This window comes from Magnolia sinica, chromosome 13 (genome assembly GCF_029962835.1).
Source record: "Magnolia sinica isolate HGM2019 chromosome 13, MsV1, whole genome shotgun sequence".
Lineage (NCBI taxonomy): Eukaryota > Viridiplantae > Streptophyta > Magnoliopsida > Magnoliales > Magnoliaceae > Magnolia > Magnolia sinica.
Window position 1 is genome coordinate 2,352,768 of NC_080585.1, and position 25,512 is coordinate 2,378,279.

At 39.8% G+C, this 25,512-nt stretch overlaps 1 protein-coding gene across 1 annotated transcript; it reads right to left on the reverse strand.

The window, feature by feature from the left end:
- Nucleotides 1-758: 758 nt before the first annotated feature.
- Nucleotides 759-24,460, reverse strand: LOC131222394 (protein EMSY-LIKE 3-like). The gene is made up of 10 exons (XM_058217442.1): nucleotides 24,100-24,460; nucleotides 15,244-15,449; nucleotides 15,035-15,144; nucleotides 14,679-14,931; nucleotides 14,366-14,593; nucleotides 14,190-14,258; nucleotides 8,372-8,617; nucleotides 8,207-8,275; nucleotides 8,061-8,124; nucleotides 759-1,265 (listed from the first exon to the last, which is right to left on the reverse strand). Exons 1-10 carry the CDS (start codon nucleotides 24,125-24,127, stop codon nucleotides 1,093-1,095), a joined length of 1,446 nt encoding a protein of 481 aa, XP_058073425.1. The 5' UTR covers nucleotides 24,128-24,460; the 3' UTR covers nucleotides 759-1,092.
- Nucleotides 24,461-25,512: the final 1,052 nt, after the last annotated feature.

The following is a 25,512-nucleotide window of genomic DNA, read 5'->3' on the forward strand; positions in this document are numbered from 1 at the left end:
GGTCGTTTATATGCATGTAAATGGGGCTAATGTAAAAAGATTTAGAGGTAAATGGTTCAGTGTGTTTGGATGCTGAAAAATGCCTTCACAGCTTTCAGGCCCATTCGATTTAGAGGCAAAAAGCTGTGATTTCATTTATAGGCTCCTTTTACAGCCTAATGGCTATAAAATGTAAAGATTTACTCTCCATTTATAGGAGTAGAACAATTTACGGGCTAGAATTATTTTACCTGTAAATCATTGCCAAACAGGACGTGCTATTAATGATTTACCACTCAAACCATTTACAGGCATCGAAACAACCCCTTTGGGGTCAAACTGCAAGAGTTTGATACTACTACCTCACGTGCATATCAGGCGTTTGGCTAACGGCAGGTATGCATTTCTTTCCTAAAGCTTTTTATGGTCCATCCATTCGAGATGAAATCCATGGGATCCGTGTCCCGATTTGTATGCACCATGCCCACAATTCTCCTCAATAGGACATGCTTCTGGCTTATAAACAGACAAAAAGAAAGATACAAAAAGTCCACATTAGCTGAAAATGTCTAGAGGATTGTACACAGAATCTTCCACTCCAGGTGATTTTTATTCTTCTGAAAGGTCCACCAAAGAGGGAGGCAACGGACCAACGGTCTGGATTACCACACAATTGGCCCCACTTGTCAGAAATGGAAACCCAAGTTTAGTCACGTGCAACCCATCCCATACCAAGCAAGTAACCATCAAACGAAGAGAATGGGAACGAAAAATAAAAATACAAATAAAAATAGTACCGCGGGAACTCATATCATTTACTCAACGGATGGGGACCTGCAACACCAAAAAAGGGTAGCCATTTTCAAGACTCTTTACATGGTTACAGGTTATTCACTGCTCAATAATTTTACAGAGGCATCCCAAGCTTTTCCCAGTGAATTTTACTGGATGGATAAGGATGGACAACATCAACTGGCCCATCCGAAACATTCTCTCCACCTTTCAAGGAAGCTGTTATTTTTTCATGTGTTTCATGATATAAATTAGGGCATGGCATTTTACAGGCATGATTTTTCCGGTGGATCAATGAACGATGGATGCAAGTACCATAAATCAGATGTCATCATCACCATCATCACCGTCTTGCTGGTCATCGGAAGCGACTCTGCCCTCCCCAGCAATTTGATCACCATCAGAGCCATCTCCTCTACCTACTCCGGCCATGTTGTCGCCGTACTGCCGATTCCTCCACCCCCGGTCCATGGACCGCCCGTGTGAGAACTCTTCTGCTCAATGAAAAAGAACCAGCATTACGACCAATTCATAGAATAGCTGAACTGTTCCTTTCTGTAGCTTCAATGAAACCTACAGGGGGTTACTGCCACCAGTGACAAAATCACCGGGGTTTTGAAAATCTCATGTGTGTGTGGAGAGAGAGAGAGAGAGAGAGAGAGAGAGAGAGAGAGAGAGATTTGTTATATAAATATATTTTTAATAAATTTCTTTAGTAGTTTACAGTAAGTATTTTTATTTCAGAGAGATTTTCCCAATAATGTTTTGAGAAAACCCTCCAAATGTTAAGAATCTCCCAAGAAATTTCCCGGCCAATAAATTGCCTAGGACAAGATCTGTCACTATGACTGCAACTGAAATTAAAATTGCATTTTCGCAAAACCAACCAATAGAGAAGACATTCACGGCAACCTTTTCCTCAATAGATAAATAAAATATTAAACTTGTAATGTGTTGATATGCTAACATTAGCATGCTGATGGCCCACCACTGTGCTGCTTATCAGCTATTGCCATAGTATGTATTCAAAATAGGTTATGTAACTTCCATTACAGTAACAGTCATAACCGTTACGTGTTACGGGGTCGAAATGGCTGTAACAACCGTTACAGAAAAAGCATGTAGTAAAGGCCTGTAACAGCCCCGTAACAGTTTTATCAACAACAACAAAAAAAAGCCTCTATCATAACGGTAATGGTGGTAGCCGTTATGGCCACCGTTACCATTGGTATGTCGGTATCTATAACTGAAGTGTGCTCATCTACATGAAATAGAAATACTATTGATCTAGACTGGATCGGTCCAGCAGGGAAAAGATGATATAACAATGTCTTCCAGTCTGGTAAGGAATCAGGCATAGCCTGTAACTATGTCCATCACTGTACATGGTATTTATAAAGTGAAGTGTTCCTTGTTTCAATGAAATAGAAATACTATTGACATGGACATTGGACCATATCAGCAGGGAAAAGGCCATATAACAGTCTTTCAGTCCGTAAGGAATCAAGCCCTTTTTGGCAAATTAGAATCTGAACGATCTCAAGATAATCAGAAGAAAGGACCATTAATTATTTTGAGGACTTGGCTCCATGCATTGGGAGTGCTTAAAAAGCATGGCTAGTTTTTATGGTGACACTAGAATCTAGTTAAACCAGCAATTAGAATGCGGCCCAAGTGCTTCCCCAAGCTTAGACCATGCAACAGTCGTGCAGGATAGTGCCATGATCATCCAATGGCCAGGAACAGTTTTGAGATGTTGTAGATGATTCTACACTACTCTCTACATTAGAGAACTCTAGAGCATTCCAAAGATCTCTATAGACTCTGACCATTCACAACAATTCTTTACTCAACTCTACACACTATGTACAAGCCTCTAGTGTACAAAAGGAGCAGAAAATGGCTAAGACCTTGATCTAGACCCTCGTGAACAATTGGCCTGTAACAATCTCTCCCACCCACTGCATCGACACCCTTGCAACCACTTGCCAGCAATCTCCCATGTTGGTTCAAATTGTCACAGTGTCATCTCCTCTTCATGCCTGTTGATCAGATGCAAGGCTCGGATCATCCCAACACTTTCCCTTTTTGCACCATATGTACCACCCCTCATCCATGATGCACACCATCCCAAGAACAGGCATTGGAGTTTCCTTTGCCTTGCTAAGGAAATCCATGCCTGATATGAACTCAAAATCCTCCAGTGGAATGGCAGAGAGACTACTCATGACAACCTACACATATCTCCACATATTTGGTCACTACTTGAACGGGTTTGGCTTTTGAGTTTAACAGCATTTATCTTGCAAGTATCCTTCACTGGTTTCGGATCCGGTTGTTTCGCTTGCTCTCTTGAGATGAGGTTATGGGCCATCTGTGTCTGTCATAACTCATGTAGACTGCCCATCAATATGGATATCCACATACATCAATTCTCGTCCAAGAGACTTGGCCTTCTTCACCAATTGAACCCTTTTTTTTTTAATGCATTTAGGAACCTGATTCTTGGGGCCTTGCCCTCCTTGGCTTAGGCCCAACAGCTCAAGATCACCTCCTAAATCTTGTTCTTGCCATTCATGGCAAGCATTAAAGAGTTGCATCAACCCACCTTGTTGCCTAGATATTTCTCCTCATAACTCACATGGGCTTCCTGTCAATATGAATATCCAATTATCCACATACCTCAACTCCCATCCAGTGGCTTGGCTTCCCTCGCAAATTGAACCTGCTATGCATTCAGGAACCTGATTCTTGGTTTCTAGTCCTCCTTGGTCCAAGCAACTCAAATCTCCCCCTGAATTTTGTGATTGCCCTTGGTAGCATTGAGCTGCATCAACCTAATGTATAACTCCTCATTCCCTTCATCTTTTTCCTCCGTCGCAAATTAAGCACCTAACTTCCCATGGTTTGGACACAATCCCATCTTACCACCCTGCCACTTGGTGGCTTGTTAGGTCAATACTTGGGGTAGGAGTCCTCTCGTTCTCTTCCACATTTGCCTTGACCTTCTCCTTTAGGCGATCTGGATCTATAAGAAAACCCCTCATGAATTGATGACTCCATTACCGCCATGACCGTGCACGGTCCTGCATGCCCCATCATTGAAGTTCTTACCGCACCAAATGGGGCACCCCATCCATGAAGTTGAAGAGTTCCTTCTCAGGCATGTTGGGAATCTCTAACAAGTGCGCCAAGAACCCCTTGGCATTCCTGTGAATTAACCATGTACTTTAACTGCTTGAGATTTCACTATGCTTGCACCTTAAATGTTCCCCAATGGCCATACTCTTGTTGGCCATGCCCTTTTCCATAAGGCCCAATTACATCTCATCTCTTTAGCCTGTTCCCTTATAGCATGGAAAGGGTCTCCAACAATCTGGAAAGCTTTCCTCTCTTGATGATTAGTGCCAAACAACGTGTTCAGAGCAACCGGCTATTCCCCTTTAAGTTCCCAAGCCAGTTCTTGAGGCGCTCTATGTTGCTATCCATCAACTAAAACTGATCCTGCCCATCAGCCGCAACATTTTCCAACCAATCAAGTCACACATCCATAGTTGCCACTACATCCCCAGACTTCTCCTCCGAAGCTTGTTCGGACCAGCTCCGTTCCCCCGAGCTTGCTCATTGATCACCTGAGATGACATTTGTGCCTCTCCTGTCCCACAAGCGTTGCAAGTAACCTTACTCTAATACCACACTTGTCACGGCCCAAGTGCATCCCCAAGCATGGATTGTGCAACGCTCGTAGTTATAAAGTTCAGACACCCAGGGGTTGTTTGGTTACCCAAAAAGGTTCCATTTGGAGGGCCTTGTTCAGACAGTAGCATTATCCATTGTTTGTCAACCACCATTATTCGAATAGTGACACCAATTCCAATATTTAAAGGAAAAAAAAAAAAAAGCCACTGCCTCATACAAGGAAATTTGGATAGAAAGTTGATTTTAACCTATTTTTCATAAAATACACAAATTAATAACTATTTTTTGTACACATGCATGTCACATGTTTTACACTCCATGTGCCGCAAGTGAGACCATCCATCTTCAAGCACATCACATATGCCACATGTGCCACCGCACATCTTCAAGTGACCCACATGTGTCAATATTAATCTACCAGTGCAATGCGTGTTCACGCATGCCTATCTATGTGCCAAAGTTACAAGATCCATATATGCTTGTTAAGACAGGGCCTTTGACAAGCAACAAGCAATATAAAAGAGAAGTCTATCCATACAAGACTATTCCAACAAGCCTCAGGGCTTGTTTAGTTACCATTGAAGTTTCGTTAGGCTACCGGGATTTTTACCACGGCACTCACAAATTCTAGTTCTCCCAAACAATGACTCCAGGAATTGGAAGTGTCGAAGAGTGCTTTATAGATGTTGAAATGACCAGTGTTGTCATCAAATATTTTCTCCAAAAAAGTAGTGGTGTCAATGATTATGGGGCCCATGTATTATGTCTATGACATTTAAAGAGCAAAAAAAATGAATGGCACCATAAAAAAATTGAGAGAAAATGAATGGCACCATAATGATCGTAAGAATTAAAAAAATCAGGCCAATCTAATCATTAGATGGGCCACGTGTGAATTTGGGGGTTTTGGGCGTTGTGCATTGGTTTTAATGTGTGGCCCACATAATTATATGATCAAGCTGATTTTCGCTTCCTCAAATCAACCTGATGGGCTGCACCTATTGGATGGCTTTAGATATCATACACAAAACAAGCTGGCCACAAATGCTCAACCACACCCCTTTTTGGAACAGAAAGGGAGGGCACTTTGGTCACTCCACCCCTCAAAGTACTTTCAGGTACTTTTAGTTAGTAAGCCCATTATTTGATTTGTCAAATTTATTGAGGAACTTTGTAGTAACAATCCCTAGGCTATTTTACTATCAAAGTTCTGTTCTTTTATTTTACAAAGTTCTATTTGGATAGACAGTTTTGAACACGTCCAACTGTATCCTTCTATGGATCGACTACCCTGTTGTACTGACTACTGTTAGTCAAGCATACGGCTCTTAAACATTTTGGCACATGGGCACATATAGCCATAATGAGATGTGCTTGTAGATTAATACTAGCACATGCGGATTACTTGAGATGCAAGGAAGCACACATGGCACATGTGGCATGTACACATGGATATTGACATGTGATACATGCTAGGTGCACGAAGATCGGCGGTCTCACTTGGGGTGTATTCATACGTGTCGCTCATGTAGCATATGGTGCACATGTCATGCATGTGTAAAAAGAAAAACAGCTACTAATTCTTGTATTTTACGAAAAATGGGCTAAAACCACCTTTCCATCCGGATTGCCTTGTACACTAACGATTGATCTTTTTAACGGTCTTATCCACATCTTTATTGATATTGGTGCCATTATAATAATGGTAGTTGACAAACCATAGACGTGTGTCCTTTTCGGAGTTCGAAAGAGGCTATCACAATAGAACCTTTTACATAACCAAACAGCCCATTAGTTGGACATATTTTTAGATTAGCCTATCCAAATAGAACTTTAATGGTAACCAAACGGGTCCAATGTGTCATGCACCAAACCCCACTACGATGCAAGAGAGATAAGTGAGAGTGGAAGAATGCTTTTATTACTCAACAGCTCCAAAGACCTAGAATCTTCCAGCTATTTACATAAGATGGTTAATAATAAGGATGGTTTACAAATGAAGACCTCCAGACCTAAGAATCTTCTAGCTAATTTATATGGATGGTTGGGATGTTGTGATGTGACCATCATCCAATCGCCATGAACACTTTAGAAACCTTCTAGATAATTCTATGCCGCTAGCTCTATAAAAACCCACTTGATGACTCTAATACATTCCAGAGATCTCTAGACCACTCGACACTCTTCTACCATTCTCAAGAATTCTCAAAACATTATGAGAATTCTCAAAACATTATGTTCAATCATCTAGTGTGTGGAAAGAAGCAGAAAATGCCTAGTGCCTGATTTAGCACCTTGCGAACATTCAGCAAATGAAAATAGGCTCTTCTCTTATTTTTCAAAAAGACATTAGCTCTCTTTCTGTTTCCCTGAATTAAAAACATGTTAACACAAATCTAAAGGATATTCTATCATAGCCTAAGGGCTAAATGTAGCTCACGTGATGGGTGAAGGGTGGGGAAAGGCCCAAAGCACACGAGTGATGGGGGGTTAATCACCAATGTTCAAGAAAAGAGGCACATTGTATTGTTGCTACAGAAGCAGCTACAATAATGTTCTTTAGTGAGGTGTTTGAATGATGCAATAACATATGGGCCAAAAACTCATCTCACCTTTGATCACAAAGGGCTCGTAATCAATGGACCCAACGTTCTAGATTCATGTGGAATCATGAATGGGTTGTCAGCTGTCACCTTTGAACATGGAGAATCGTGATCGTCTAAAGGCTGGCCCCACCCCCCAAACTCATTGCACCTTTGATTACCAATGCCCTCGCAATCAATGGACTCAAGGATCTAGATGCATATTGAATCATGCATGGTCGTCGCCTTCGACCCTCAAGGACCATGATTTCGATTGTCTTGAGATATGTCCCACCTTAGTGGGCCACACATATTAGTGTTTCTCATATTTAAATGTTTATTTTGTCTAGCTAGGACAACAAGCTCCTTCCATCACTTCTTGCAGCCCACTTTTCAAGTCTCAAACGATGTTTGAAAAACATGTAGTCTCATTAGAAGGCTTATTTAGTCTTCCCAATGAACTAGATCATGCAATTCCAATACCGTTTGGATGAGTGATGGTTGATTTACCAAATAACTCTTCAGTCGTGATGGGATTAAGTGATATTTTATCATTTCCAATATTTTGTTGTAGATTATTAGGCTTAGAAGTTGGGATGATGTTTCAGCAGTAGATGCAGTTATATAACAGAAACAGTGGTGACCACCACACAACACGAGCCAATAACACCCAAATTGAAAAAACTGACTGAGACAGGACCAATATTTTTTTTCCTTTAAAAAAATTGACCATTACAGGTCCATAATGGCCGTCACAGAGGGCATTACGGCCTGTATCATAACAACCATAAGGCTGGCCGCTACACCCACCATTACCGTTAGTGAATACCGGTCCACATTTTATTAGGACCATCAATGGCTTGGGGCTCGCTTCTGCCAGGATTTCGAACTATTCAAGCCAGGCATATTAAAAATGATTTTGCCTGGCCCATGCCATTGACAGCCCTACATTTTGTGCTTGGGAAAAAAAAATGCAGCATTTACTAGATAGAGTCCATGTGTATTTACCGCTTTCACCATCAGATGCATCTGCAAGCCTAGCAATTGCATCAATCAGTGCTTGCTCATGCTCCTGCCAATACAACCAATATACTCAAGTTTGCTGAGCAGTGGAAAGTACAAGACATTAATGGCATACAAGGATCAATTCTCACTTTCAGCACTTTCTTTGCCTTTTCCATCTCGAGAGGATCAGGATGACTAGCACCAAAAACCCTTTCCACCTGCTTGAAATCATAGCAGGAAAAAAGAAGCAAGAAAAAAGAAATGGGATCAACATGATTGCACTTCACAAGCTGGTCAAAGTTTCTCCCTCATACCTCTTTAATTAAAGTATCTGTGTGAAGTATCTCGATATCATCTAAGCCCTTCTTTCCAATGCCATTCTGAGATGGCAGGAAATCTTTCTTAATCTGGTTCTTTGTGCCCCCCCTCCCTCTCCCTGCGCCTGGAACAGCATTGGCCCGGCCCGTGGACTTTTTATTCCCACGCCCTGGTCCACCACGGCCTGTTCGACGAAGGATACCTGGATCCTCGCCTTCCCATCGGATGTCTTCGGGAGGAATCTGCCATTTATAGATTACAATATCAAAATTAATCAAAAGTAGGTCTTTAACTGCATGGTGTATGAGTTCCCTGCAAAGATATATATCAAACTAAAAGCAATTAATAAATAAGGGCTCGCTTGAGAGCTTGTAATCGGAGGTAGATGGGAAATGGAATTGGAGGTAAATGGATTGGGAGTAAATGACTTACATAGTTGTGTTTGGATGGGAGTAAATGAAATGCATTTGAAATCCAAATATTCATTTTGGATGGAAGTAAATGGGAGGAATTGGAATGCAATTTTTTGATATATTCACAGGAATATATGCGACATCCCAAATCAGCTTTAATATCCCAACTTAGTGTACATATGCGATATTTAATAGAATGATTGTAATAAGCCCATTGAAACATATACTTTAGCCAAAAATGAGGAACTTTCGAGCCTCAAGTAAGCCACAAATGTAAGGATCACAAACAAGCAACTTCCAACTTTTTTAACCGTCCATTTATATGGCCATCCTTTGTACGGTTTGGATCATTCTTTTGATGTGGTTTTAGTGATGTAGCCAATCATTAGATTATTTCAAAGTATTTCGAAGTATTATTAGCATGACACGTGTGGCGGACATGTGCGTAGCGGCACCTTTGTTTACACGCGCAACTCTCCAAAGGAGCTCAAAAGGGCATTTCACCCCATTTACTTCCAAATACTCTCTTGTAGAGAGGATTTCATATACATGGACATTTACTCCCATTTCATTCCATTTACTCCCATCAAAACACACCTCAATCACCATTTACCTTCATTTACTCCCAATTACACACATTTACCTCCATTTACTCCTATCCAAACGGCCCCTAACCCTCAGCAAAGCTCAGAACAAGAGACCTGACCAAACATTCAAAGAGAATGCATAAGAAACACTGAAAGCAAACTTAATTCTGCTAATAAGTTCTGCACTGCCATGGGTCAGTTTCTCTGTAAGACATGTCAATTTAAGCCGAGTCTTCAGTGAAGCAACCTTGCATCAATGTTCCAATGGAAGTCAGTAATGTTGAATGTAGCATCATGTTATGTTGATTTTCTGCCGACGTGACAGCATGGAAGGAGCTGGGTGTACAGTAAGAGAATTGTCGGTAGGGGCAGTGACTTTTTTTAATGATGTCAGGGCGTCCCCACCCCATTTTGAGGCGAGACTATTACTTGTGGATGCACAAAATCACCAGCAAACCACGTGCATAGAGTAATCCCAACGAGGGGAATCGAACTCGCGTTTGTGGGGAGCACACTCACGACGCTTGCCGTTCGCCCAAACCCCATGTGGGTTTGCAATAATTAACAAATAATGACAGCTTTCCATTGGAATATTAGGTAATGCTGGCTTTCAATACAATAAATTAACTGGGTTCATGATTTTCTTTTGTTACTTCCCCAATATAATCTCTCTTAATTACCTCAATCCGAAAGACTCATGCCTTGCTACCCATGTAACAAGGTCACCACACTTTTTAAAACTGTGTCGGGCTAATGCATGTAAATATATGCTCATACACACTCCCGGACACGTCTCACATAATACACACACACACACTCGCGCGCGCGCGCACACACATATTTATATATATATATATATATTTGGCAACTACTTTACATAAATAATTGATTTTTTAGGTTGAGTGCTATTGTCTTTTGTTTTTTGGACTTTCCATGTATAGATAGTTTTTTTTTTAAGTGATCATGCAACTCTATGCATGTCCCTTATGGTATGCATGAAAGACGTGTGGTGATCAGAACTGTTAATCTGGTGAGCCACTTCATGCATGGGCGATAGGCCAAAAGTTATGCTGGTTGGACAACTGTTGACCGTCCTTTCATAATGAGTTGTCCAGTTGAAAACAGACCCTTCGCTAAGCATTCCTTTTGCAGAACAAATTGGATCGTTACAAAAGTTCCATCCCCTCGCTTTCAAGTCTGCCACCTACCCACATGGTGGCCCACCAGATTAACAATCTTGATCAGAACATATGTTCTGTAAGGAGGGAGCTTACTTTAAATATTTTAATGGGCCTTAGACAGGAATGATCTGCAAAATAGGATTCATAAACCTGACCCCAAGTAGGACAAGGATACGATGATGATTGATGAGACAATGATGAACTTTTTTTTTTTCCATTTCAAAAGGCATGATGAACTATTTTATTGTTGTAATGGCAAATCTAACTTCTAAAAGCCAATGTGTCCAACACATGTATCCATGTCCAATGCTAACATATGTTCTTGCCCAAGTTAAACAACTCACCACATTTTCTCTGAACGGTAACGCCAATTTCACCAATAAAAAAAGGAACAGAACACAAATGCAAAGGATGAAGCGAGGTCAATTCTTATAGGCAAGCTTGATACATCCACCCATGGAGCAAAAAACTCCGCAGAACAAACCCTAAAAACACTTTAAAACCTCATACAGCTAATAGAGCCATATGGTGGCTCTTATGTGAAGTTGAAGAAAATACATGACACGTCCAATAAAATCCAAGAGAAGCTAGACCACTAAAACAACTTGAAGACACTGCACCTGATCCCAAATGTCTCTAAAACCATCGAATTGGATCATATCAGGAGGGTGTTGCTCCCAAGCTTGTATTTCACAAGGTTTACCACCATCAAACCAGACCAGACCAGCCAACGACCCATTTTCAGCCACAAAAAAAGGAAGCTGAGTTTACAAACCAATAAAAGGGGTGAGATTGGGTTTGCGGTGTGACCCGATTTCCACTTCAACATTACAGTCACTCGACGTGGGTTACAGGCAGAAATCATATTTCCGCTCACAAATGATGTCATTTTGGCACGATTCCACCCCTTTGACTTTTGTTTTTAAATGGTCAGCCAATCATTTCTGTGCTAAAGGAGTAATATGTGCTTCTATGAAGATGTCTGGTGAGTTGAAGTTCCATTATGTGAGTTATTTGAATAGCTTTATGCTTTGTCAGATAGTAAAGGGGCCTGTGTGAATCAGCTCTTTCTAAGGATCGGTGGTAAGACAGTTCGATGACGCATATTCGAAAGAAATCTGAAGCATAGGAGTCTATGCCCAATCATCGTGTTATGTGTTGTTGTAATGAGGAATCAGTTGATCATGTCCTCGTCCACTGCAAATTCCGCAAAATTATTTGGGATGTTGTTATTTCCAAATTCAGTCTCAAGTGGGTCTTCCCTAAGTCTGTATTGAGCCTCTTGGAAAGCAGGTGGGCTAAGGCATGGGGATCTCACAATACATTGCTTTGCAACATGGTTTCTCATGCAACTCCCTAGGCCATTTGGAGCGAAAGAAATCACAAATCTTCAAAGGCAGCATCCACTTTATTTTAGCTACAGTTTCTCTCCTTGTGGGCCAAAGTGTTCAAAATATTTAGAGGGTACTCTATCTCTTTGTTTGAATCTAGCCGGGAAGACATTATCCAGTGCAAGAGTGCTCCTGTCGACCCTTGGTTGAACTAGGTATTTCGTAACAGTAACGGTGGCCGTAACGGCCACCACCGTTACCTTTACGATACGGGGCATAACGACTGTTATGGCCCCGTAACGGACATTACGGTCTCTCTTTTAAATTTTTTAATTTATTGAAAAAACCCAAAAAACCTATATCTGCCTCGTAATATTGATTAAAAGGCATGAAAAACCTATATATGTCCTGTAATAGACAATTACGGGGCTATTATGGCCTTTATAGGGAATGTAACGTGCCGTTAACGGCAATTACGGGTCATTTTTTTCCATAATGGTTGTTACGGCTGTTACGACCTGTAACGTGTAACGGTTGTCACTGTTACCTTTACGTGACGGCCTTTATAGCCCTGTAACGACCTTTACGGCACACCATAGGTTGAAGCCTCCTCCCAGTGGTTGCCTCAAAATTAATTTTGATGGCTGGGCTCATCTTTGGTTTGACTTCTCTAGGCCCGTTAGAATCAATAACTCAAATTTCGCAGAAGTTGCTGCCTTCTTGTATGCGGTCAAAGTGACCACTAATGTCAACTTCTTCCTGGTGAATTTTGAAGGTGATTCATCCAATGTGATTTCCTTGGGCCAAATCTTGTTTATTTCCTTGGAGAGTTGTTGATTCCTTCAATAAAGAGTTGGACTTGTGCTCAGGCGTATGGTCAATTTCCTTTCTCTCATATCTGGAGAAGGCAATGATGCTGATAGTCTACCCATATCAGGAGCTTGAAGGCCCAATCTTCTCATTCAAGACGAGATAAGCGCCTGTGACCTGTCTTTCCCTAATGCTCTTTATGTTCTTCTTAATTTTTTTAAAGTTCCATGAATATAAAAAAAACAGTTCAAACTCAGCTTCACGATTGTTTTATCTTGTTCACCAAAATCTTCAACTCAAAAACTCTACCACGTCAATCAGACTTTGGATTCAAGCTACTTTCCTTCTCACCCTAAAATTTTTTTCTTAAGAATAACTAAGACTAACTTCTCAAATCTATTATGAAGTTCTACAAATAGACTTCAACTAGACTTAACGTTTACTCGTTAATAATAACTAAAACTAACTTCTCGACTATTAAAAAGCTATAGGAAACAAGAGGTCCTAATTAATAAAAAACATAATGAAGCATATGACTAAATCAAGGCCCAAATCCAATCACAACCATGTATTGCACCGCTATCTCAGTCATAACATGCTCAATTCCTGCCCAAGCCACATGTTATTGGGTCCCTTGGAAGGGAAATTGATACTTGGTAGGCTATCCAATGACAACAAATTCACTGCATTTTGACAGTCTGATTCCAAAAAAGTCTATCTTCTTGGGTGGCAAGATTAACACAGCCCATGCAATATGCAAGGATCTAAGACCTCTTCTTCCAGCATCCATTTGTTTGAAAGATACCTTGCTTTGGAATGAATCTTTTGTAAGCAAGACCGATATAATCCCAAAAAAAAAAATGTTTAAGAAGCAATCACAAAAGCAAAACTATCTTGCAGTGAATGAAGAGCTAATAATTTCTATATCCTTTTTACATAATATGAGCGTGTTACTCACCTTAACTTCATGTTGTTTTTTAACACCTCAAGCTTGCATTGTTCCTTTTCAATTAAAATTCCTTTTTTAACTTCTTTGGAACATTTGAATGTTCTAAGTTCTGATAAAAATTCTGTCGGAGACTATCCTTAACAATCTTCCAGAAATGCCTCAGATTTACATGTTTCAACAAGAGCATCACCATATTGCCTACTCATTTGACTACATTTCCCTACTCCATTAGGATGAGATTTGCTTGATGCAATAAATGCATAGGCACATACGTGACTAGAGAGAAACTTTTATGATGAAAAAGAATGTGTATGGTAAAATTACATAAACATTAACAAACGTGTCGTCCAGCAAGGAGTCCAACATTCCGGAAAATTATGCAAGTGCAGAACTACACACATAAGCATGTGAAAACACAATTATGAACAGATTCAATAGTTCTCTACATCGCTGATCTAAAATAATGAGATGTATACTTTCATTAACCAATATGACAATTACAATAACAGAGAAGAAAACCTACGGGAAGAAAGCATGCTTTACCTCTTTGAGATTGACCCATTCCCATGTCTCATATGTTGTATTCATATCATAAACCAAAGCATGACGGTCCTGAAGAAAATTGGGAATTTTATTAAATAAAAAGTGAAAAGGGCACAGCCAGCAGCTACAGACCATGCCTACAACTGATATTATAAGCAATAAATAGTCCGTCATACTTCCGTAGCATTGTAGTCAGTTATAACAGCTTCATAGAAGTTGTTATCTTCAGGCCACCTTGACAACACTTTCCGCCCAATTAATGGATCAAAAGTTGCTGCTTCGGCAGGCTCACTTGTCACAATAGGACCCGAAGAACCCCGATTTGCAACTTGGCTCCTTCCAGTTGGACCAGAAGAAGGGTACGGTAATGACTTCATTGAGGATGCACCAGGCAATGTTTGACCCTGTAAAAGAAAAAGGGAAATGGATAAAACAAGTGCATGTTAATAAATTTGAAATGGCAAACTTCTTTCAAAATCTCTAACTTACCGATTTAGGCTTCTTGCCGCTGGCTCCAACTGCAGCTCCTCTTTTCCCAACTGATGGTGACGGCTGCATGGAAGTAGCAATTGTTTGCTGGTGCAAAGCGGGGGATGGTGCGCCTAAGGACATGGAATGCATTGACTGTGATGTCTTTTGTTTCTTACGAGATGCTGACACAGTAGGACTGGGTACTGCATCATGAACAGCTTGAGCAGTACTAAGTAAGCCAGGTTGGACCCCACCTGCTTGTCTCCATTCCCTATTGGCATTGTGTAATTTCCGCTTAATCAATAACCAGCATAAAACTTAAGATAACAGAATATGCTAATGATTGTTAAATATTATACAAAACATCACCACACCTTATCCTTCGGATGATGTCATCTGCATTAACCCTGCTGAGAAGCTCTCGGTGTTCCTCATCAGATACTCTCAGCTCCTTTCTTAGTTCGGTTATCAAACTTTCCTTCTCCTGAAGAAATCATATTTAATAGAATAGCAATTTTAGACTTCTCATCAGAAAATGAAATGGATTTAGACAGTGATGTGCAAATGATCTGCAGATGAATACCCAGGTAATGGCATCAGATTGTGCCTTGAAGGCCCGCAGAACTGAACTGTATGCTTCTTGCTCGAGTTGGTGGATCTGGGTTTCCATATCATTGTGTATCCTAGGATAGGGAAGAGCACCCGTAATAGCAGTTCTTCCATTCCCAGTGATGCGGCTTCCTCTTGCAACTCTATTCTGATGTGATGGAGGAAGATCATCATCGGTTCCTGAAGTCATTATGAAAGGAAATGAACAAAAGATGACCCAAAGCCATGGACAAGAGCTCAAGCAGTCTAAATTTCCAACAATACAGAGGACACTTTTGATCCTAGTCAAATTCTCTGAGGATGACAGACTGAAATGATCAATCCTTCTCATGAAATGCAAATGAAATGTCCAATTCAGGCAACTTGCCTGAGTTTGCAAATGTAAAAGGCACATGACAGTTGACAAAACATGCCAAATTTGTGTTTTTTCTCTCATAATTCTGAAATCTCATGCAATTTATCTGTGAAGAAATTGGTTTCAGAGAAATGCCAATGCCATTTCCTGTCCAAGCAATTAGCCTGAGTTTGTGAAGGTAAAAGGCCTCATGATAGCCGACTCAATGTGCCAAAATTGTGTTTGGAGTCCCATATCTCTCTCATAATTCTGAACCTCAATGGAAATTTTATTTTATTTTATTTGTCATTACAATCGAATTTTTTATTCAGTTTTCAATTTTCTTAACAAGATATTAGGTGTTTGGAACGCAACAATTAGAAAAATGAAGTACCCACATTTAGTTTGGTCACTATAACCTAGCGTACAGCAGCAAAGAGTTACAAATAGCCATACCACATGTTTCCATGGAACTGAACTCATGCATAGAATGCCAGAAATAATTAACCCCAATATGTGTGGATGCGATAGCAGAGCAACCACTAATGCATGACATGGTAAAAAAGAGTAGGTAACAACAGCTGCTTTAATATGGAGACGGAAAATAAGACTATAAAGATAGTTACGATACACCAGTGCAGACAGTGTTGGAACATGCCCTATAAAGTATGATGTAAATTGTATTGCAGAGGGCTAATATCAAGAACAGAAGTGAAATTTATAGTGGACAACTACTAATCCATAAATGACTTGCAAAAGAAGTAGAATAACAATATGAAGTTGATTTATTAAGATGCCATGGTAATCTTCACATGAACACAGCTGTTATCCACCTTATTACAACAAGAAAATAGAACAAGTAGCAGGAAACATTATTGCAGAGTGCGTACAATAGTAATCCAGATGTTAACTAAGGGCTTGTTTGGAATGTGGGATTAAATGGTATTGAATTGCATATGTGGAATTAATACCATTATTAGACAATAATTACATATTTGGATATACCATGGTATTTTGACCATCCAATCCCACGTTTGGGATCAAATTCTTCCATTGGGAAAAACACCATATTAAGTAAAACCTACATTTGGTGGACCACGGAATTGTCATCAACGGACCAGATTTCACAACTAATGCCGGTCACCTGTATGCAAACACAACTCGATTGTCAGTTGTCACATGTAAATGGTGCATATGGATGGGCAGTGTTGATAAAACATATGCATCAACATGGGACCCACAGATGTAGTGGATTTCAAAATCCACTAGAAAGAAATCCACTAGAAATCACATCGTATCTCCTACTGGAACTGGATAATATGATACATGGATTAATCCAATCCTTCCCATCATTTCCAAACGCTGGATGGAATTTACATTGGACCAAATGCAATTCCATACCACCTAATCCCATGTTCCAAACAGGCTCTAAACCGTTCAATTCATACAACTAGGAGCAGTCCATGGTGCAAAAATCATGTTAATCAGGTGATCATAAGATCCATGAATAGCATGGAAAATGGACAATCTAGATTGAACAAAGAAACAAAATAGGTCCAATCATCATTTTGAAACATCTACTAGATGGATCCCACTTTGAATTAGTTATGATTCCAAAGTAGCACTTTGGTTTGATTATTCTAACCATGTATGGCTCATAAACAACAACAATTGTAATGAATTGACCCTAGTCAAAGGGTTACGATCATTTGATTGGCATGATTATTGCCCCACGGCTTGCTCCCAATGGTACTATTGAATGAACTGCGTCCGAAACAATGATTGAGAGTCCAACGTGGCATTCAAAAGGCTCGGAACATCCCCGTGAAGGTGTGGACGTTAGCAAAGCCCATTGAAATAATATAAGTGGCCAAACATAAACAGTGATACGCACTAGCTTACAATATTCACACACTAAACCCAGGATAGTGGCCACTTCAATCCAAAATCTCATGTGCCAAACGTTTGAGCACATATGATTCAGCCAAGAACATGATAACGTCTCTCATGAAAATCTTGACAGGTTTTGTGCAAGTCATTCTTAGAAACTTATTTTAAGTGAACTCTAGGCATGAAAATTTGCATGCTCTTATTGCCCATTGCATTGCATGAGAAGCAACATGTTTTGATAATAACTAATCCTCCAGGCACTCTTAAAAAACAAACGGGTTGGCAATGCTGTGATATGTCTACATAGGCACAAAAGATTCTATGTTTGTATGCATGGGAACATCTAGTTTTTATAATGAGAATTAAGCAAGTGAGCCAGGAAGTTATTTAGAATGTGATATCTTCAATAGCATGACAATCTTAGAATGTAATAATTCCCATGTCTCTTCATTCATTAATCTGCTATACATCCATACTATTCGCTTTACATGTAAATTCTATGGAATTAAATGTGAACCGTGTCCCATTCATGGTATGCCAAATCGGTTACGTATCGGCCGTATCGGCCGATACGTAATGGTAACGGTGCGAACCGTTACCCGTTTCGGGGCCGAAACGGCCGATTCGATTTTTTGTACCCGTATCGGCCGATACGGGACCGATACGGGCGTAACGGGCCGTTACGGGCACGAAACGTTAACTTTTTTTTTTTTTTTTTTAGCTCTGTTTTTGCTGTTTTTTTGAAACCTCTTACTTTCAAACTGTTTCTAACTCCTTCTACTACTAATTTCGACCAACCTTAGCTAGGTATTTGATAGAAAAACACATTATATTATAGATTTTTTTGAATCAAAGCTCGGTGGGCCATTTTTCAGAAATTCGTCAAAAATAGGTATTTATACTTTTTTTAATATATTTTGCTGTTTTAATCATGTCATATGATGTGTTAATCATAGTAGAACATGTTAATGTGCATTTTACAGATTTGGGGTGCCATTTAATAATTTTTTAATATTTTTTTCTATTTACGCATGAATTTTGGCCCCTTTTTTAAAATTCAAAAATCAGTTTTTAATGGTTGTTTTGCTGTTTTAATCATGCCATTTGATGTATTAATCATAGTAGAACATGTTAATGTGCATTTTACAGATTTGGGGTGCCATTTTATATTTTTTAATATTTTTTCTATTTACGCATTTATTTTGGCCCTTTTTTTGAAAATTCAAAAAACCATTTTTTAATGATTCTTTTGCTGTTTTAATGATGTCATATGATGTGTTAATCATAGTAGAACATGTTAATGTGCATTTTACAGATTTGGGGTTCCATTTTATATATTTTTTATATTTTTTTCTATTTACGCATTTATTTTGGCCCTTTTTTTGAAAATTCGAAAAATCATTTTTTAATGATTCTTTTGCTGTTTTAATGATGCCATATGATGTGTTAATCATAGTAGAACATGTTAATATGCATTTTACATATTTGGGGTGCCATTTTATATTTTTTTATATTTTTTTATAATTAATCATTTATTTAGGCACATTTTTTGAAAATTCAAAAAATCATTTTTAATGATTCTTTTGCTGTTTTAATGATGTCATATGATGTGTTAATCATAGTAGAACATGTTAATGTGCATTTTACATATTTGGAGTGCCATTTTATATATATTTTTTATTTTTTTCTATTTACGCATTTATTTCGGCCCTTTTTTTGAAAATTCGAAAAATCATTTTTTAATGATTCTTTTGCTGTTTTAATGATGCCATATGATGTGTTAATCATAGTAGAACATGTTAATATGCATTTTACATATTTGGGGTGCCATTTTATATTTTTTTTCTATTTACGCATGAATTTTGGCCCTCAAAAATAATTGCAAACACCTAAATGTAAGATATTTTCATATTACATTCATTCTAATATATCTATCATTGATAGTAGATAGTTAGAAAATTAAATATATGAATTTTGTAGTCAAATTCAGGTTATCTGGTTCATAAATTCATCAGACAGTCCGATACAACTTCTCACCAAAGAGTGGACCGTTACGCTACCATAAACATGTTCCAAATTATAAATGAATGCATATTTGGAATACTTAGAATATTCCAGATTTAATCCATATTTTTTTAGCCAAAAAAAATTTGCACTGTTACGGGCCGTTATGCCCCCGTATTGCCCTATACGGTTTTGGAGGTCACCGTTACGCCAACCGATACTGATACGGGACACCTTGGTCCCATTAAAGGTGCAGAGGTTCTACTTCAGTCCACTACATAAACCTACAGTTTCCATACAAACAAAACAAAATCTTCAACACACACACACACACACAGAGAAAACACGCAAACACAATTTGTAAGTCTTGCTTTGCGCTGGGGCAACTTGCATGCCTATGCCTTGCCCAAACAGGATTTTTAGCAACTTCGATGAAAGAAATCTTGTAAACTCTTGGAACAACACCAAGATTTCCTTGTCATTTCCATCCTGGCATTAACAACTCATATGTTATCCCTAGAGACTAGACAAGACACTGTGATTCTAACTTACATTAGCTACATAATTAAATTAACGTCATTAAATATCTAAACAGGCAAAAGTAAACATTTGTGATTGGATATTTATTGATAAGCTAAACTTCGCTGCAGGTAGTTGCATGCTCCAGACATTATCTTTCAGCGAATTCCACTTTGAGGGTAGCGCACAGCAATTGGGCTAAGGTGCAGCATAGCGGAGACTGTTGGCATGTGAGTAGTGTCTGGTTAATATGTATTTGTGCACTCCCACTATTGTGCAGCCAACTACAGGAACATGTCTTTCCCATTTTTGTGTACCATGGTGTTATCTGCTTATGCCAGCAGTGGGCTCATGACCTTGACTGTTCAGCAATTACCATTTTTGGGTAGTGCACAAAAGGTGGGGTAAGGTGTAGTAGGGAGCGTAACGGCATGGCATCTGAGTGGTGTTTTTTTTAAAAGGTAACAAGATTTATATTAAGACAAAACAGAGTACAAAGGAGGATAATCCTGCTGAGTTAGCGAGAAGAGATGCCTCCGGTAGACAGAAAAATACAATCCTTAATATAAGCAAACTTATAGGCCCATTCTGCAATGTACTGCTGCACTTTCTGAACGGTTGCTTCCGCCGAAATATTGATATCATTGAATCATCTCCCATTTCTAACTTCCCAGACCGACCACCAAACCGCCATGAGACAGATTTTCCATATCTTATTTCTTTGGATTCCTAAATTAGAGCCAAGCCAGGCTTTGAAAAGATCCTCAGCAGAGCAAGGAAAGCACCAATAGGTATTGAAGGATCTGAGAACAGCAGACCAAACTTGGGAGGTGAAGGGGCAATGAACAAACAAATGGTCCACGGATTCATCCGATTGCATGCAGCAGAGGCATATATTAGGAATAATCATTCCCCTTTTTCTCAAATTATCCATAGTCAACGCTTTCTTTTTAGCCACTAGCCAACCAAACGCGGAATTTTTTGGAGGAACTTTTAATTTCCAGATTTTCCTCAAGGATGAGGCATCTGAGTAGTGTTTAGCAGGCATGTACTTTTTGTGCAGCCAACTACTCGAGGATGAGTGTTTGCCCTGTGCTCAGTGGTATGTTTGGCAGCAGCCCCTCCATGATCCTCCTTTGCTTATTTAAACTTCTGGATGCGTGTATATTACTTGGGCTGTGGATTGATTCTGGGTGGGACCAAACTGGCGAGAGCATTATCATTGTGAGCTCTGTCATGGTTGGTTCCAGAGCAAGGTGTGCCGTAATGGCCGTTATAGGCTGTAACGGCCGTTATGAGCCGTAAAGGCCATTACGTAAAGGTAACAGTGGCAACCATTACACGTTACAAGGTCATGACAACCATACCAGCTGTTATGGAAAAAATGATCAGTAACTGCCATTACACCCCTTATAAAGACCTTAACAGCCCTATAACTGTCCATTATGAAGCAGACACGGGTTTTTCAGGTTTTTTTTCCAATAAAAGAGAGAGAGAGAGAGAGAGAGAGAGAGAGAGAGAGAGAGAGTGTAATGGCCGTTACGGCCCATATCTTAAAAATAATGGTGGTGGCCGTTACAGCCACCGTTACCATTACAGAATACCTTATTTCAGAGCCTAGGTTAAAAAGAAATCATTGATGGCCAGTGGGCAGCCAATCATAAACCATTTTAAATCAACCCCAAATTGCTAAGAAAACATTAAGGTGGTGGTGGTGGTGGTGATGGTGGTGGTAATGATGATTATTCAAATATTCACAGATCAGTCTGCACAACACGCACATGGAAGAAAATAAGTTTTTGAAACCACTTGCAGAGAGATTCAACAGATGAATGCTTTACTGAAACTCTAGGCGGAAAATCCATGTATGAAGTAGCAACAAGTTGGCAGACACAATAAAATGCATGTATGTGCATATGCATCAGGTGGAGCATGCAGGTGACATTTTAATAGACCTATCGAATTAGTAATTTAAAGCGGCATTATTGTTTATATGCTAACCAATTGCATCGCATCTCCTTGACTGGGCAAAATTTATTAGATGGGAATAAACATGTCCTTGATGGTCTATGGAATAAAAATGGTGTTGTCTGAGAAATTAAATTATTACTTTGCACAACAAGCATATATTTTAGGCTTTCAGCTAAATGTAGGTGAATGAACTTCCTAACACTGAATTATAAGAAAGAATGCTCAAGATCCTTTAAAAAGTGCCCATGGCTAATCAACTAGACATGGCTTCTCCTCATGAAAATGTGTATCATCCTTGTAGCAAAATAAAAACACAAATAGGTGCACAATTCTCTGCATTATTGTGTTATGATGCCCCTTGACAAGGATTAATTAGTTCTTCTTGTAACTGAAATTTCTATTAAATGGAAAGAAATTTATTATAACATATACAATCAGAAACCGAAAATCACTAAAGTGGAATGGATCTCCCAATACACAAAGATGATCATGTTATAGAACATGAGTATGAACAAAAGAAACCTCCCTCAACTGCTTCATGAATCCTCCAATTTCTCTCGTGTCAGAGTAGCATATGGTGGACCTAGACTGGCATTTGACCCATATTTTGAATTGCTTACTCTAAGCCCATTCAAATTTTGGATTTTCCTCAGTCTCCAAGGAACAGGGCCATCAGCATTCCCCTATGAGATTGTATTTAAGAAAACAGCTTGAAAATTCCAAAACATGAAGAAGAAAAAAATATTTTAAAAAAATCATAAGCTTTGTTAGAGCCCTTAATGGATAGCAAACATACATACAACACCTGTACAACATCTTGAAAATCCCAAAAGATACCTCCCCACCAGCCGGGAGCAGAACATCTAACAAAACACCGTCAAATTTCACATATGGTCCAACTGGTGGGACTTTCCGCACATAGTTGTCAATACCCTTTCAATGATCATTTAATTTTGCATACTGTGGAACGGTATGCTTAGGTGTTTTAGTTCAGAAATGGCAGACTAAAATTTAAAAAAGAAGAAAAAAAATTAAAGGATGGATTAGTGCCTTGGAGGAGGAACTCTCTTGCCCACAAGAGAGGGTTTCTTCTCTATAGACTTCTGTAACTAACATAATACATTTCCCTTGTATATTATTTGAATAAATAGTACAATATTTCTTATGGGCCAGCTTGGACAATTTTTTTGAAGAATAGGGTTAGCAAATGTGGTGGGGACTGAAATTCTGCACATTCCTGTTTTGCATAGTTTCCTCCTGCGAAACAACAAGCTGGCATGGTGGGCCCCGCCAAATATGTGAATGTGGTGGGGACTGAAATTCTGCACATTCCTTTTCTGCCTCCAGAATTTTCATTCAAACTGGCCTTACATATGCAATTATAATATATAAACTGAACGTATACAGTGAATATCTATAAGTGTTTGACTAACAGTTGTGTCCATGTCTAGTTCAAATCACTCTTTCATTCTGGATGTTTTCATTTCTCTGGAAAATCCAGAAAATGCTTTCTCAGAGGGAAAAAAAAGGTCTCATAGCAAAAACAATTCCTGTGAGCCACCCCTCCAAATGAAAGTCCACATGCTGAATTACATCCCTAAAAGAACAACTGTAAATTATTTAGAGATCCTCTCTTTTGAGCTCAATCTGGCAACTTCAACCAAAAGAAGAAGCCATGTTTCTTCCTAAAACCATCCAAACACTATCCACCCATGACCATTACCTTCTTTGCTCAAATTCTCAAAGCATATCAAGCAAAAGAAAGGAACAGCTAAGAAAACCCTAATCCTAGCCCTTTCTCTGTTCTTGAAGAAGATTTCATCTCAATTGGGTGAAACCAACAATCCACACCCACAGAGAACATTAAAATGCAATACATTCCCCCGAACAGATTCCTCCAGCTCAAAAACCCAACCCCAGTTACCAACGGATCAAACTCAAAACCCTAATCCCACCATTCACCAGCTAAAAATCTCTCTCAACAGTCAAAGCAACGAAATTTCTCCCTTAAGTAAAAAAAATGCCAAGAAATTCCGCATGCCCTAACCATAAAATCACCAAAAATGGTCAGAAACCACGAAATGCCGCTGAGAAATTATTGAAAAAACTAACCGCTGCTGTCAGACGGATCGTAGTCCATGGCCAGATTTGCTGAGCTGGATCTCGAGTCGAATCTGAAACCCTAGAACCGAATGCAAGGGCCTTGGGAGGAAGACGGAGAGAGAATGCTTCTTCAGAAGCGGAAGCTCCAACTGGCTGAGAATGGCAGATCGGCGATTTCCTGAGGGGATTTTCTTCGAATCATCTACGGAGAAGCGATTGAGGAGAAGAAGAAATGAGGATTCCAACGCGGGAATTCGAGACGAAAAAGGGATTTTCTTTTTCTCGCGCAGCCGCGGAGACGCAGAGAAAGAGAGAGGAGCCGACCAGAGAGCCCTTGGGAGCGAGAGCGAGAGAGAATGAGGTGAAAAACGCGGACTCGAGAGGCCTTTTATAGCGCCCGCTTTTTTGATTTATTAGTCCGTTTGAGTTCCGCCAGGGGCTATTTTTGATCTAGGGCTTTAAAAGGCGAACTTTGGTCGGACCCACACGCACCTGCGCAGGTGCGGACACGTGTCGATCTGGCTGGCGTGTTGGACATCCGAGCCGGACTTCCTGTGGGACGCATGTTTCCGAGGTTGGGCTCGAGAATCTGGCTTTTGATATCAATATGCTGGGCCACACGTGTGCGAAGACAGCGGATGGTTTCGCGAAATCTGTCAATGGTTGTGATTCAGCGCCCATGAGTGCGACGGTTGGTGTAAGACCAGAGCATCGGCACGTGCATGGTTAGATATCAGACACAGTGACACACTGGCACGTGTGACCACTCAGGAGGTGCATGTGTGCCCGTAATTCGAACCACACATCACAACCCTATAACCTCTAGCTGTGCGTGGCCGCCAATAATGTTTGCGCCGTGTCCCCTCGGTCCATCAGTTCGGCTAGGACGCCGATTTCCTGCTAAAGCCTTTCGCAGGAACTTCCTTGTGACGGTAAGTTAGTTGGGGCCCACTGTATTGTTTGCGAAAAATTCACTAGGTCTATCCAATTTTTGCGGATCATGTTGGATCATGGCCCAAAACGAAACGGATTGGCTATTCCCCCTGCCACCAGCCCGTGGCTGGTGGTCGGTGATCCGTGGGCTCCACCGTGCTGTATGTGTTTCATCCAATCCGTTCATCCATTTTTACATATTATTTTAGGATTCATCCCAAAAATTAGAGGGATATAAATCTCAGGTGGACCACACCGCATGAAAACAATAGTGATTGGATATTCACCATTAAAATCCTCCTAAGGCCCAATTTACTGTTTATTTGACGTCCAATCTGTTGATTAGGTCATACAGACCTAGATGAATGGAAAAAAAACAAAGATCAGCTTGATCCAAAACTTTTATGGCCCCAAAATGTTTTTAATGGTCGACATTCATTCAACACTGTGTTCCTGTAATGTGGTCCACTTGAGATAGATTGGGATACC

Bases quoted from the DNA above. Each gene is read 5' to 3' on its own strand.
- LOC131222394 (XM_058217442.1), bottom strand. From the start codon at position 24,127: ATGGACTACGATCCGTCTGACAGCAGCG. The intron at 14,932-15,034 runs GTGTGGTGATGT...CAATGCCAATAG, and splicing joins GACATCATCCGAAGGATAAG to GGAATGGAGACAAGCAGGTG. The intron at 14,594-14,678 runs GTAAGTTAGAGA...TTTCTTTTACAG, and splicing joins GCGGCAAGAAGCCTAAATCG to GGTCAAACATTGCCTGGTGC.